We start from the raw sequence: 12664 nt of genomic DNA on the forward strand, positions 1-12664 counted from the left end.
TGGCCAGGCCGGCCGGCCGGCTGAGAATATTTATGTGCACAGCGCACGCTCACCCAGACCGGGCCTGTGCCACTGCATCAGGTGTGGCTGGAGCGCACTGGGTAGGAGTGTTCTGTGCTGGGGCGTGGCTACACAGCTCTGCCTTTCAGAGGGCGTGAGGTCCCCGTGTGGCCGTGCTGCACACATCCGCCCCTTGAGCCTGTCTGCCCGCCTGCCCCCACCCTCCACAGCTGCAGTGATGTACCTTAGTGATCTCCTCCTTCTGCTTCCGGATGTTGCCCACAATCTCCAGGATGCGCTGGGTATAGGCCAGCCGGGACACGTCTCTAGGCAGGGTCTCCAGCTCTGACACCTAGGCAGGAACACAGCAGACACTGCCCTGGGACCCAGCCCCCACCCACTCGGAGCCACCCAGGGCCCCTGCCCAGGGCCTTACCAGCTGCTTGTAGACCTCCTCCTTCCTGCGGGCCTCTTCGGCAGCCGCTCGAACGCTCTGGTGCAGCTCCTGGATCTCTGCCAGCCGTCGAGAAGATTCCAGCTGCCAGGACCCCATGGGGAGAAGGACAGTGAGCACAGCACAAGCATGGCCCCCTAGGGAGGGACCCGACCCGCCCCACCCACAGCCCAGGCCATCACGACCTACCTCTCTGCAATCCTGGAGCTTTCGAAGGTGGCGGTACTCAGCCAGCAGAGGGACCCGGTGCTTTTCCCACTGCCCCGCCAAGTGGATGACCCGCTGGGCACTGCTCTCTACCACGAGCTGGAGATGGTGGCAGAGGATACGTGTCACACAGGCTGGACCCTTCCAGCTCCAGCCCTCCCGCCCAGCCCCACTGCCAGGCCTACCTGCAGCTTGGCGAGGTTGGCAGCCCCGTCAGGCAGCAGCTCCACCGCCCGGCTCTTCAGGCGCAGGGCCTGCTCACGCTCCACCGTGCTGAGCTCGCTCTGCCGACGCTCGGTCTCCACCTGGCACCCCGTGACCCCCACTCCCGTCAGTGGAGGAGCTCAGCCGCACCCCACAGCCCTCTAGCCCCCACTGAGCCTGGCAAGCCCTAGCCCAGCCCGAGCCCCCACAGATGACAATGCACCCCTCCTACCCTCTAGCAGCCCCTTGACCCCTCCTGATAGGGACAGGAACCTATAAGCAGTGACAGACACCCACAGGCCCCTCTGATCCCTCTACCTCCACAGTGGCCCCCCCGGAAGCCCTGACAAGCCCCTGGCCATACAGATGCTCACACCCCTCCTGAATCTCAGACACCCAAGTGTCCTGACCGAAGCCCACGGGTGCCCCTAACCCCCACAGGTCCGACCTCCCCCGACCCTACCTCCTCCTCTCATCCCCACTGGTTCTCCTGAACCCTCGAGAGCCCACAGGTCCCCAAGGCCGCCTCTGAACCCTTCTGACATTGGCAGACCTCCACAAAGTCCTCTCAGCCCCTTCAAGGCCCTCTAGGCCCTCTAGGCCCCACTGTGACCCAACCCCAGGCAGGCAGCCCCTCCTCCACTCCCATCCCCACCTCCCACCTGCACAAGGTTGATTCCTAGGGTCTTCATGTTGGCTTCAACCTCTTCAATGTTGCGGTTCACTCCCTCCAGCTGTTCCCGAAGAGACTCCAGCTCCTGCTCTTGAGCTGCCCTCGTGTCCTGGGAGGCACAGGCCAGTTGGGGCGGGGGTGTCAGGCCCCCCAGGCGGGCAAGGGCCCAGAACCCCCACCACTGCTCCACTTACCTGTTACCTGTTCAGGCCGCTGGGAGGTGGCCGGCACATCACACACTTGGGCTGCCTGGACCTCGGGCTCCTGGGGGAGTGAAAGGGGTATTCTTGGCCGTTGGAGAAGGTCCTGCCCTTCCCAGCCAAGCCTCAGCCCCCGCTCCAAGCGCCCTTCCAGCACCAGACTCCTGCCCACTCAACTGCTGACAGCTGTCAGGCTGGGTTTATGAGGACCCAGGCACTCTCTGAGACCTCAGGCTGGAGTGTCCGCTCATAAGGAAACCTCCCTGACCCTGACACGAGAAGGCTGAGGGCCCCCCGAGGTCAAAGAGAGAAGATATGTGCAGAGGAAACTGTCCAGGGGAAGCTGCAGTTTGCACAAAGGCAACCCTACACCCTGACATGGTTCCCACCCCTCCCCCCTTTCTCCACCGAAGCCCTTGAGGAGCCAGGGGACCCCCAGCACAAAGAGGGCACGCCCAGTGGGGACACGGGAACCTGGGTGCATAAGCATGTCGTCTGTACAGAGAGCGACCCCGCAAGCCTGCCTCGGCCCCGTCAGTGGACCCGGGTCCGCTCAGACCCACTCACCAGATGGAAGGTGAACTTCTCCGAGTGTGTGAAGCGGGAGCCCTTGGGAGTACCGCTCCGGGCCCCTGCACCCCAGGCCTGCAGCAGCTCTCCCAGGTCTCGGGCTTGCGGCGGAGCCCCCGGTCGGCCCCAGGTCTGGCGGAGATGCTCAGCCAGGTGCCTCTGCAGCCGCTGCCGCTGGGCCCGTGTGTCCTCCTGGAAGCAGGAGGCAGGGCGGACGGGAGGGTGTCGCGGCCTGCGGGGCACCTGAGGCCCTGCCTCCTCCTGGGAGCGGCCAGACAAAGTGCTACCACCCGGTCGCCTCTCCCACCGAGGGGGCCCAGGCCCCTGTCCTGCCCCGCCAGTCTGGGAGCTCCCCAAGGACGGGGTCCCCTCCTCACAGCCATGCTTCTCTCCACCCACTCACTCCCCACACCAGAGGTGGCTGAGGGAAGGGAGAGAGGCAGCAGATCAGCAGCCCCCGAGTCAGAGGGTGACACGGAAAGGCTACGTGGGGACAGAGCAGAGCCAGAGAGTCAGAGGTGCTGGGCAAAGAGGTAGTGGAAGCAGAGAGAGAGAGGGAGAACGAACAGAGGCAGTTTCGAGACAACCGGGGAAATCTGATTATGAACTCAGTGACGGACGGTATTAAGGTGTTAATGTTAGTAGGTGTGTAAATGACGCAGGGATTACCTTAAAAAGGAAATACCCTTATGAGTTAAGAGATGTACACGTCAGTATTTAGAGTCGAACTGGCCTGCATACTGGGATTTGCTTTAAAATAATACTGAAAAAACAACTGGGGGAGAACAGATGAGGAAAGATGGGAGAAAGGCTCATAGTTGAAGGTGGATGACGGGCACATAGGATTCATTAGAACATTCTATTTCTGTGTTTGAAAATTTCTATAAGTTTAAAAAAGACAGAGTCAGGATGGAACAAATGGCAGTGGGGGAGGCAGGGGCAGACAGAGAGAATGACAGAGGTGAGCGGAAGGGAAGAGGAGAAACACAGTCTCGAAATGAGGAGACAGAGGAGCAAGAAGGAGGGCCCGCAACACCACAGAACAAGAAAGACAGTGACCAGAAGAGACAGTGCAGAGACCCAGGGATGGAAAAATAGAGCACTGGGGACAGTGGCAGAGACAGAGAAGGAATGAGAGACTCGGACTCAGGGGTGGGAAGAAGGTAATAGAAACAGGGAGGAAGTAGGCAAATCCTGACCGCTCTGGTTGCGAAGAACCGGCCCGTTGCCCGGGGAGCGCTAGCCTGAGGGGAGGGCACTATCACCCCCAAGTCTCAGAACTGGAAACCGAGGCTGGCGGGGGAGGGACTTGTCTGAGGTCCACAGTCTTTGTGACTCCAGGATTCTCTCAGGGAAAGAGCCAGGTAGGTGCATGCAGAGGGGAGGTGACGGGCAAAGGAGGGGCAGAGGACCAAGGGACGCTGAGACGGGAGCAGCAGGAAGCAGCTGTGAGCAAGGGCCTTGGCAGCAGGGTGAGCTTTGGGCAGTACCTGGGTGGGATGGCGGGGCGCCCGGTGGACCCAGTCCTCATCCCCAGGGCGGTCCCGGCCCGTGTGCTGGCAGAGCTGGATGGCATGGCGTTCAAGGAGTGAGGCCACCCTCCCGGCAGGCTGGGGCACCTGGGTGGGGGCTGGTAGCAGCAGAGGACTCGCCTGGAACTCCCGGGGCTCTGGAGGCGGAACAGAGTCAGCTGGCCCTCCCGCCTGGCCGTGGGGTCAGGCCCACCTCTACCTTTCTCCCTAACCCCTCCCCAGAGCCTCACGCTTACCTCCTCTGGAACTCAACTCAGGCATGACCAGCCTGGTGGTGTGGAAAGGCTTCTGCGCGGCGGAGCCCTGGTGGGAGAGCAGAATCAGAGCCTCCATGATGAACTGCGGTGGGGGCCACTGGTGGGAGGGGAGCCAAACACCTGAGCGCCCAGATGGGGCCAAGGTGGGGACGAGCAACATCGATGTGAGTTGGGGGGTCCCACCTGGAGGTGCTGCAGCTTGGGAGTGCGAAGGAGGGGTGGGACCCAGGGCAGGGCCAGCTGCTCCCGGATTTGGCTCCCGATGGCCCGGAGAAGGATAGCTGAGTCACCTGTGGGGGGTGGGGAAGGAGCTGCCATCAGGTGACAAGGCCATAACCAAAAATGCAAATCCTGGGAAAGCAGCCACGGCTCCCTGACCCCCTCCCAGAGATGCATATCTATCTAGCTATCATTCTCACCCTTGGCCATTCAACACTTACTGAGTACCTACTGCATACCAGTCACTGTTCTAGACTCTTGGGACACTTCAGTGAACAAACTGAGAAGTATCCCTGCCCTTACGGAGCCGGCAGGCTGGTAGAGGAGAACATGACTCAGGTCAAAAGTACGACAGAAAACTCATGTGACGATCTGAGAGGAGGGTAAAAACTACTGAGACAAGGGGCATGTAATTTTATTTTTTTTTAACAAATATTTTACTTTCTTTTTTTTTTAAGATTTTATTTATTTATTTGACAGAGATAGAGACAGCCAGTGAGAGAGAGAACACAAGCAGGGGGAGTGGGAGAGGAAGAAGCAGGCTCATAGCGGAGGAGCCTGATGTGGGGCTCGATCCCAGAACGCTGGGATCACGCCCTGAGCCAAAGGCAGACGCTTAACCACTGTGCCACCCAGGCGCCCCAAGGGCATGTAATTTTAAACAAGGCAGCCTGAGGAAGGCCTCCCTGAGGTAACATGTGAACAGAACCTCAAAAAGGTAAGAGGGTGAACCAGGAAGATATCTAGGGGAAGAATAATCTGGCAAATACAAAGGCCCTGAGGCTGGAGCACACCTGGAGTGTCTGAGAAGCACCAAGGAGGCTGGTGTGGCTGGAGTGGGGAGCGGGAGGGGGAGCGAGGAGGAGGTGAGGCAGAGAGGCCCCTCCCAGCACCAACTAACCCCCTGGGGCAGCCCAAGCTCAGACTCCCTTCCCCCTGCCCTGCCTCCTCTCCCCCAGCCCCAATCCTCCCCTCCCACCCAGCTCTCCCAAAGATACACCCCCCACCCCACCCCCAGTCAACCTTTTTACCCCCTCCACCTCTCTGCCCCTGCAACACCCAGGAATGCCACGCTCTCCTTCACCCCCACCGTGCCCTGGGCAGACCATACCTGCAGGCTGATCCGCATCCTCAGAGGCATCAGAGGGCAGACGCTCCGCCAAGAAGAGAAGCAGGTCCCGGAGATCAGGCTCACTGGGGTAGAGGAAGTTCTGATAGCCAAGCTCCAAGGGATAGCCCAGGTCCTGGAGGTCAGGGAGGTGGCCTCTATCAGTCAGGCAGGCAGAATCCTGCTATCCTGGGAGCCCTGAGCCAAGACCACAAATGCTCCTACTCTCTCGCCAACCACCACCCTCTGAACTTCACCTTGGCTCCCCCAAGGCCTCCAGGCCTCGGGCGGGGGGGGGGCGGAAACCACAGAGTGATTATAGTCAGTGCTACAGAGAGCAAGGAATAAGATTAAAGCTCTAGCATTTCTTTGTGTTTATTTTTTAAGATTTTATTTATTTGACAGAGAGAGACAGCGAGAGAGGGAACACAAGCAGGGGGAGTGGGAGAGGGAGAAGCAGGCTTCCCGCCAAGCAGGGAGCCCGATGCGGGACTCGATCCCAGGACCCTGAGATCATGCCCTGAGCCAAAGGCAGATGCTTAACGACTGAGCCACCCAGGCGCCCCTAAAGCTCTGGCATTTCTAACTATGACCCCAAATCCAGAGGCCATATAGGAGAAGATGAGTATTTCTGAATCCCTGAAAAGAAACAAAAATTTTAAGCAGTATGATTACCAAAGTCAAAAGAGAGATGACAAGCTAGAAAAAAAATAATATTTGGAATTCATATCACAGGCAAAGAGTAAATCTACCTAGTATATAAAGAGTGTCTAAAATCAAACAAGCACAAAAGACCAGCACTGCAAGAGAAAAGTAGGCAAAAGATAGGAAGAGGCAGTTCACAGAAAAAGAAATGGAAACGGCCCTTCAACCTACACAAATATGTCCAACCTTGCTGCAAATTGAAAGCACACGGAGAGCTCTCGTACACACGTCACCGATGTGGGACAAGCTGACGATCCGTTCTCCAGGTGCGCGCTGGGAGGGAGATACCATCGCTCGGGCAGCATCCCTGCCCAAAACCTGAATCTGATCATCAGAAAACACTCTGACCCACTCAAAGTGTAGGCCATTCCAGGCAAGAGCCAGCCTGGACTCTTCGAAAACATGTGTCGTCACAAAAGAAACAAAGAAACAAAAACCAAGGAGGACTGTTGGCTATGCAAGATTAGAGAAGTCACAGTGAAATAAAATGTATGATCCTTGATTAGACATTACAGTTAAAAAAAAAAAGTAGCGATAGAGGATATTTTTGGGACAACTGGGGAAATTCCGGCAGGCACTAGATATGAAATACTATTATTCTAATATGTACTATCGATTGTTAACATATACTATCAACATTCAATTTCATGGGTGTGATCACGATATTGTGGTCGTGCTGGCCAATGTCCTTCTACTTACGAGAGGCGTGCTGAAAATTGTACGTGTGGAGTATCAGGTTGTCTGCCACTTCCAAACAGTTCAGCAAAAGTGTGTGTGTGTGTGTGTGTCTATGTATCTATACACACGGAAAAGAATGGAGCAAAATGCTAACAAATGTTTGCCCAAGTACAAAGGTGGGGAGAAAAACGAGACTGAGGTCCCGTTCCTCACCCACTGAAGGGGCACCAATCAGTGGGCCGGGCTGGGGAGAAACAGGCGCTTTCTCCCACGCTGCTGGTGGGAGGGCAGAAATGAAACAAAGCCCAGTGAGGGCAATGGGGCAAAGTCCGACAAAACAACATCTGCTTTTCCCCTTCCACCTTCCACCTAGCAATCGTACTTTGAGGAGCCGACCCCGAAGCCATGGCTCTAACAATTCAAGACAACAGACGCGCAAGATGACTCATTACGGTGTTATCCGCAAAATACTGAAAACGGCCTCAGTGTCCAAGCATTTAATACATTTAAGGCAGCTGTTGGCGGGGATCAAAAAGTAAGAAAGGGAGAAATGAGTCTTCCTCCTCTATATGAGGAAGACTTTGATTATCTCCCTTTTAATTCTTGTTTTTAAAGATTTTATTTATTTATTTGACAGACTAAGAGACAGAGAGCACAAGCAGGGGGAGCGGCAGAGGCAGAGGGAGAAGCAGGCTCTCCACTGAGCAGGGAGCCCAACAAGGGGCTCGATCCCAGGACCCCGGGATCATGACCTGAGCCGAAGGCAGATGCTTAACAACTGAGCCACCAGGGCACCCCTCCCTTTTAATTCTTATGATACTATCAGACACTGCTTTCTTCCACCACTTCTCGGGTACAGCGTCTCCTCCTCCAGCCCCGGTAAAAAAAACAGATGACAATGATGACAACAGTGGTGGCTACTCAGTCAAGCCCTCTCTGTTTTCCATGCCTCGATGGCTTAAACCAAACGTAGGAATGCGTTAGCTAGTCTTCACTGCCCCTCGTTTTACAGATTTCCCGTACATCAAAATTACCAACCAAAGTGCTGCGATGGCCGAATTCTCCTCAAAAGGCTACGGGTTCATTGCCCTCACTTCCTCTTCCTCTGCGTGACATACTTTATTAATTTATGACAGAGCAGTGGCTCCTTAGAGAGCCTTTTCTCGACAGAACAGCCACAGTCATGAAAAAAAAAAAAAGTTGCTAAAGAAGAAATATAAAGGGGCAAAGACCTGGAAAGAGAACGGCTCTGAAAACAAACTTCGTGTTGTTCACAGATGACCTTGAGCCGACCCTTCTGATAGTGAGAAGGGGGCCTTTCTCCCTGGCTCCAAACCAGGAAGCAGACTTTTGGTTTTGCTTTTTCCCTTCCAGACTCTGCAGGGTATGCAGATGTGCTCTCTGGGGCAGAACAACCAGGACACGGGGCAGAATACAAAAGGCCGCAAAGAGGAAGGATACGATGTCCGGTCGCATTCAGTAAAATGCTCTAAGGGGAGCCATTTTTGATACAAGGGTTTTTAGACTATTTCTTTTTTTTTAAGATTTTATTTATTTATTTGTCAGAGAGAGAGAGAGAGGGCACAAAGAGGGGAAGCTGCAGGGAGAGGGAAGGGAGAAGCGGGCTCCCTGTTGAGCAAGGAGCCTGATGCAGGACTCGATTCCAGGACCCTGGGATCATGAACTGAGCCAAAGGCAGAGGCTTCACTGACTGAGCCACCCAGGCGTCCCTAGGATATTTCAAAAACATACGTTCTTGGCTTGCTTCATGGCTTGTATATATCCTAGACGGTTATTAAGTTAGGTGGAGGGGAATTTTGGCATGTGTTACAACCAGAAACTGGGCAATCAAAATCTACTAAGAAAGAAAAAAGAAAGGAAAAAAGATAAAGGGGGAAATAAATATATTCATATTGACTTATAGCTGCATTTAAAAAAAAACCTAGAAAGACACACAGAAACCAGTCAAAGTCATCCCCTTCTAACAGACAGGCAGGGGAACGGGGTGAACGGTCTGGAGCGCGAGACTCAGCAGGTATCACGCTCCTTCCATTGCACCCTGCAGACTCTCTTACCCTTTCAGTGGTTAACCACCGTTTACCTAATTAAAAATTCTTTATATTAAAATGTTCCTGTTCAAATTACGGCTGGGGTTTCAGCCTGCAGACTGGACCCTGACTAATAAAATGACCTACTCGAAACAATCATTTTCCTTAAAAAGGGACATACAGGCTTTGGTGCAGAAAGATTGGGACTGAGATCCAGCCTGTGCCTCTTGCTGGCTAAGGCCTTGGACTGATTATTGAACCATCCGGACGCTCAGTTTCCTAGCTGCAAAATGGGGCTGAGAGGACTTTCCCTATGTGCCTGCTTTAAAAGCTCACAGGCCCCATCAGGGTTGTGCATGGGGCCTGAGAAACGGGCCCAGAAAGACAGCCTGATTCTCTGTCAGAGTTGCCCTTGGCCTGGAGCTGCATGGACTCTGAAAGCAGACATCCAAGCTTTGCCTCCAACCCACTGTGTGACCTAGTGGGCAAATCACTAAACTTCTCTGTGCTTAGTACTTTCCTCCTCTGGAAAAAAAAAATGGATACCAACAGTACCTACTTGAGAAAGTGGTCACGAGAATGAAGTAAGCTCACGCCACGTCACCACAGTGCCCGGCCCAGGGGAGGCACTCGGAAAACATCCTTATTATCTGCCTGTGTGTGTATTAGGTCACAACAGAAGGCGGATTGATGTCAGAGGGTCACCGTCACAAGAGTGTGAAAACCACTGGCTTTCGAGCGACTTTACTCTGGGTTTTTTCCGACACCTGCAATCAAAGTTATGACTGATACAGAAACTCATTCCAGGAGTCAGGTGTGTGAAGTGACAGACACCAAAACATGGAGGTGGCTGAGTGGCAGAAAGGGGTGCCAGGCGTGGGGCATGTGAAGAGGCGGACAGCAGGAGAAGAATCTGAAAAGCCCTGAGAGCCAGGCGAACCTGAGAGCTAAGGGCTGAGCAGAGCCCCGCGGCCTACTGGTAAGAGACAGGAACTGCACAAGCAAGGTCCGGATTCATGAAACCTGACCACCCTGTCCCTAGGGGCTAAGTGGAAATTTTCATTGTATTTACTCGACTCTCCCTCTACCACCATATCCTGGGTTTGTTGGCCAAGTTCTCATTCATTACGCAGCCAGAGGGGGCAGGAATGCAAGCAGCCAGATCAGACCTCTCTACGAATAGTAATACCGTTTACACAGAGCTCATTACAGCTAGCTTTTTCTATATTAAGTTATTTTTACTCCTCATAGCAACCCTAGGTGGCAGGTACAACTCGTACACCCGTTTTAAATACGAGGAAATGGGCCCAAAGAGGTTGAGAGACGGACCCAACGCGGCAGAGCGAGCAAACCAGGAGAAATGACATTACTCAGAGCCCCTGGACATAGTAACTGGATACAGCTCTGTACTGGAGAGACGTGTAAGTGCTTCATCACAAGGCACTTAACCTATGAGAGGGACAGTTCGGGAATCATTCGCAGGAGAGGCAGGATGTGTGTGGCTGCCACAGGGTGGAGGGCAGACCCCCACAGCACAGACACGGTTTTACTTAACCAGCATACCTTCCTTTGGATAACCCTCCGACCCCCAACTGCCAAGCAATCCTGAAGGAGCAGCCAATCACAGTGTCCTAGAGGGATTACCATGTGATCCACGCTCGGCCAATCAGAGTACACAGTGATTAATTTAGGAGAGAGCATGCGACCCAAGCCAAGCCTTTTTCTGGAACTCCTAAATGGATACCATAGGGGGAAAAATTCTAGGACCACCTTAGTGGTGCTAAGCGTAAAATGTGGGAGCCACACTCCCCCTGCTGGGTTCCCTCTCTCTCTGGCTGTCTCTCTCTGTCAAATAAATAAATAAAATCTTTAAAAAATTTAAAAATAAAATAAAATAAAATGTGGGAGCCAGGGGCAGCCCAGGCACAAACTGGATCAACTCATATAATGCTCCTAACAACTCTACTTTTATCATCTCAGTTTCACAAATAAGGAAACTGAGGCCCAGAAGGGTTAGGGTCACACAGTTAGCAAGGGGTGTAGTGAGGGTCTGAGCTACAGGCGGTTGGACCCTAGAGCCTTAACTGCTAACAAATGCTAAGCCACAAGAGGAGGTGACTTTGTGAAGGAGGAAGGAAGAGGCTGTGTGTATTGGGAGGAGGGCACTCACCATGCAGGCCTGAGCCAGGCTCATGGCCAGGCGGAACCGGGCGGACATGGCCAGAGGCAGCAGGGGGCTGAGGCCAGAGCCCACGGCAGGGTTGATCACACGCAGGCAGCGGACCACTGCTTCTACGACCAACTCAGTGGTGAAGGCTCGCAGGGTCTGCACATCTGGAGGAACTGCCCTGAAAAAGAAGAGGGGAGGCTCAAAGCAGCCAGGCAACAGGGATCAGGCTGGGCCCTGCTGTCTTCTGGAAGCCTTACTATTGGGGTGGGAGTGGGAGGAGGATGGCCACAGTTCAGACAGGTCCTGGGTGTTGGTGACTATAATTTCCATTTGGAAAACTAAGAACTGGGGTAGTCCTTAGGTCCTAATGGTGGATGGAAGGGATCTGAATTTTAAAAAAAATCTCAAATTGCCACATGCTTAAAAGTCTCAAAGTTTTGGGGTCTAGGAAGGGCAAGGGACCCAGGTGACATGCTCTCTGTGTTTCTGGAGCCCCAGGTATCATGTTCCCTGCACGTCAGGAGCCCCTAAATATTGAGTTGCTAGGGTTTTGAGACTAGGTATTTCGAGGCTCAGCTTTGCAGGAGTTCCAAATGTCAAGGTCCCTAGATGTCAAGATCCCCGGATATCAAGACCTTCTAGTTTCAAGCAATCCAGAAATCAGGCTCCCTAGATGTTGGCATCCTCGGTTTTTAGGGTCCTTGAATGCAGAAGTTCTTGTGCGTTGGGGTCACTAAGTGTTGAGGTTGCCAGACTTTAAGGTCCAGGGATTTTAAAAGCCCAGGTTTGGGGAAACAGGGTTTGAAGGTTCCCAAGTATCCAGTTCCAGGGTTTTTGAGTGCCAGGGTCCTGGGTGTTTAAAATCCCCGGTTCTCAACATACAGGTGGCTTAGATTTTCCAAATACCAGGGTCCCAGGGTACTGATGTCAAGAACCACATATTTCAGGATCCCGGGTGTTGAGGATCCAAGGTTTTAAGCTCTGGAGAGGTCTGGGTCCTGGAATTTGGGGTTTACCAAGTGTTGGGGGCAAAGGGTTTGGGAGCTCCCCGATGTCAGAGTGCGTGCATGCGTGTGTATGTCTATCCGTGTAAGGAGGGGGTGTCTTAGGGTCCTGGAAGTGGGAGCCCCAGATGTCAGGGTCTGGGGTTTTAAGGTTCCCGGGTGACTGGGTCCAGAGTTTTGGAGTCCCGGATGTGGGCATTCCGGGGTGGGCGGGGGCTGTGTCCTTACGTGCCGGCCTGGCGCAGGGAATGGATAAGGATTCGGTCCGCCTCTTCCATGGTGGAGAGGTGTTCGAGTCTGGAGCCGGGTCCAGGGCCGGGTCCGAGCAAGAAAGGCGCAGTTGAAACCCCGCTCCGCACTCGCGGTCCAAGGAGTGTCACAGGGTGCGCGGGGAGAGCCGGGATGTGTAGTTCGAAGAGCGAGTGTGGCGCATGCCGGATGTCTGGCGTCCTGGTGCGAAGGTGCGTCTGCGGGCTTGAGCGTGCAATGGCTGCTGGGAGTTGTAGTTCTTCCGCTTGCAGTCCGGTGGGTTCTTCCAAGGGGGCGAAGAAGTGTATTTTGAGCGCGTGCGCGAGTGTGTGTGCGTGCGTGCGTGCGTGCGTGCGTGCGTGCGTGTGTGTGTGTGTGTGTGTGTG

At 54.2% G+C, this 12664-nt stretch overlaps 1 protein-coding gene across 2 annotated transcripts in view; it reads right to left on the reverse strand.

The window, feature by feature from the left end:
• Positions 1–12488, reverse strand: part of CCDC22 (coiled-coil domain containing 22) — an 18777-nt gene extending 6289 nt beyond the window's left edge. The window contains exons 1-13 of one of the 2 annotated variants that reach the window (XM_040631615.1): positions 12258–12488; positions 11026–11203; positions 5428–5560; positions 4281–4387; positions 4077–4143; positions 3799–3977; positions 2306–2569; positions 1740–1802; positions 1528–1647; positions 847–966; positions 644–760; positions 437–538; positions 245–352 (exon numbers count right to left, since the gene is read on the reverse strand). In XM_040631615.1, coding sequence (XP_040487549.1) covers positions 245–352; positions 437–538; positions 644–760; positions 847–966; positions 1528–1647; positions 1740–1802; positions 2306–2569; positions 3799–3977; positions 4077–4143; positions 4281–4387; positions 5428–5560; positions 11026–11203; positions 12258–12307 — 1608 coding nt within the window. In that variant the 5' untranslated portion in view covers positions 12308–12488. The remainder of the gene's footprint in view (positions 1–244; positions 353–436; positions 539–643; positions 761–846; positions 967–1527; positions 1648–1739; positions 1803–2305; positions 2570–3798; positions 3978–4076; positions 4144–4280; positions 4388–5427; positions 5561–11025; positions 11204–12257) is intronic. The other variant, XM_040631619.1, reaches the window with a different exon arrangement.
• Between the last annotated feature and the right edge of the window lie 176 nt (positions 12489–12664).

Source organism: Ursus maritimus (genome assembly GCF_017311325.1).
Source record: "Ursus maritimus isolate PB19 chromosome X unlocalized genomic scaffold, ASM1731132v1 scaffold_X1, whole genome shotgun sequence".
Classification (NCBI taxonomy): domain Eukaryota; kingdom Metazoa; phylum Chordata; class Mammalia; order Carnivora; family Ursidae; genus Ursus; species Ursus maritimus.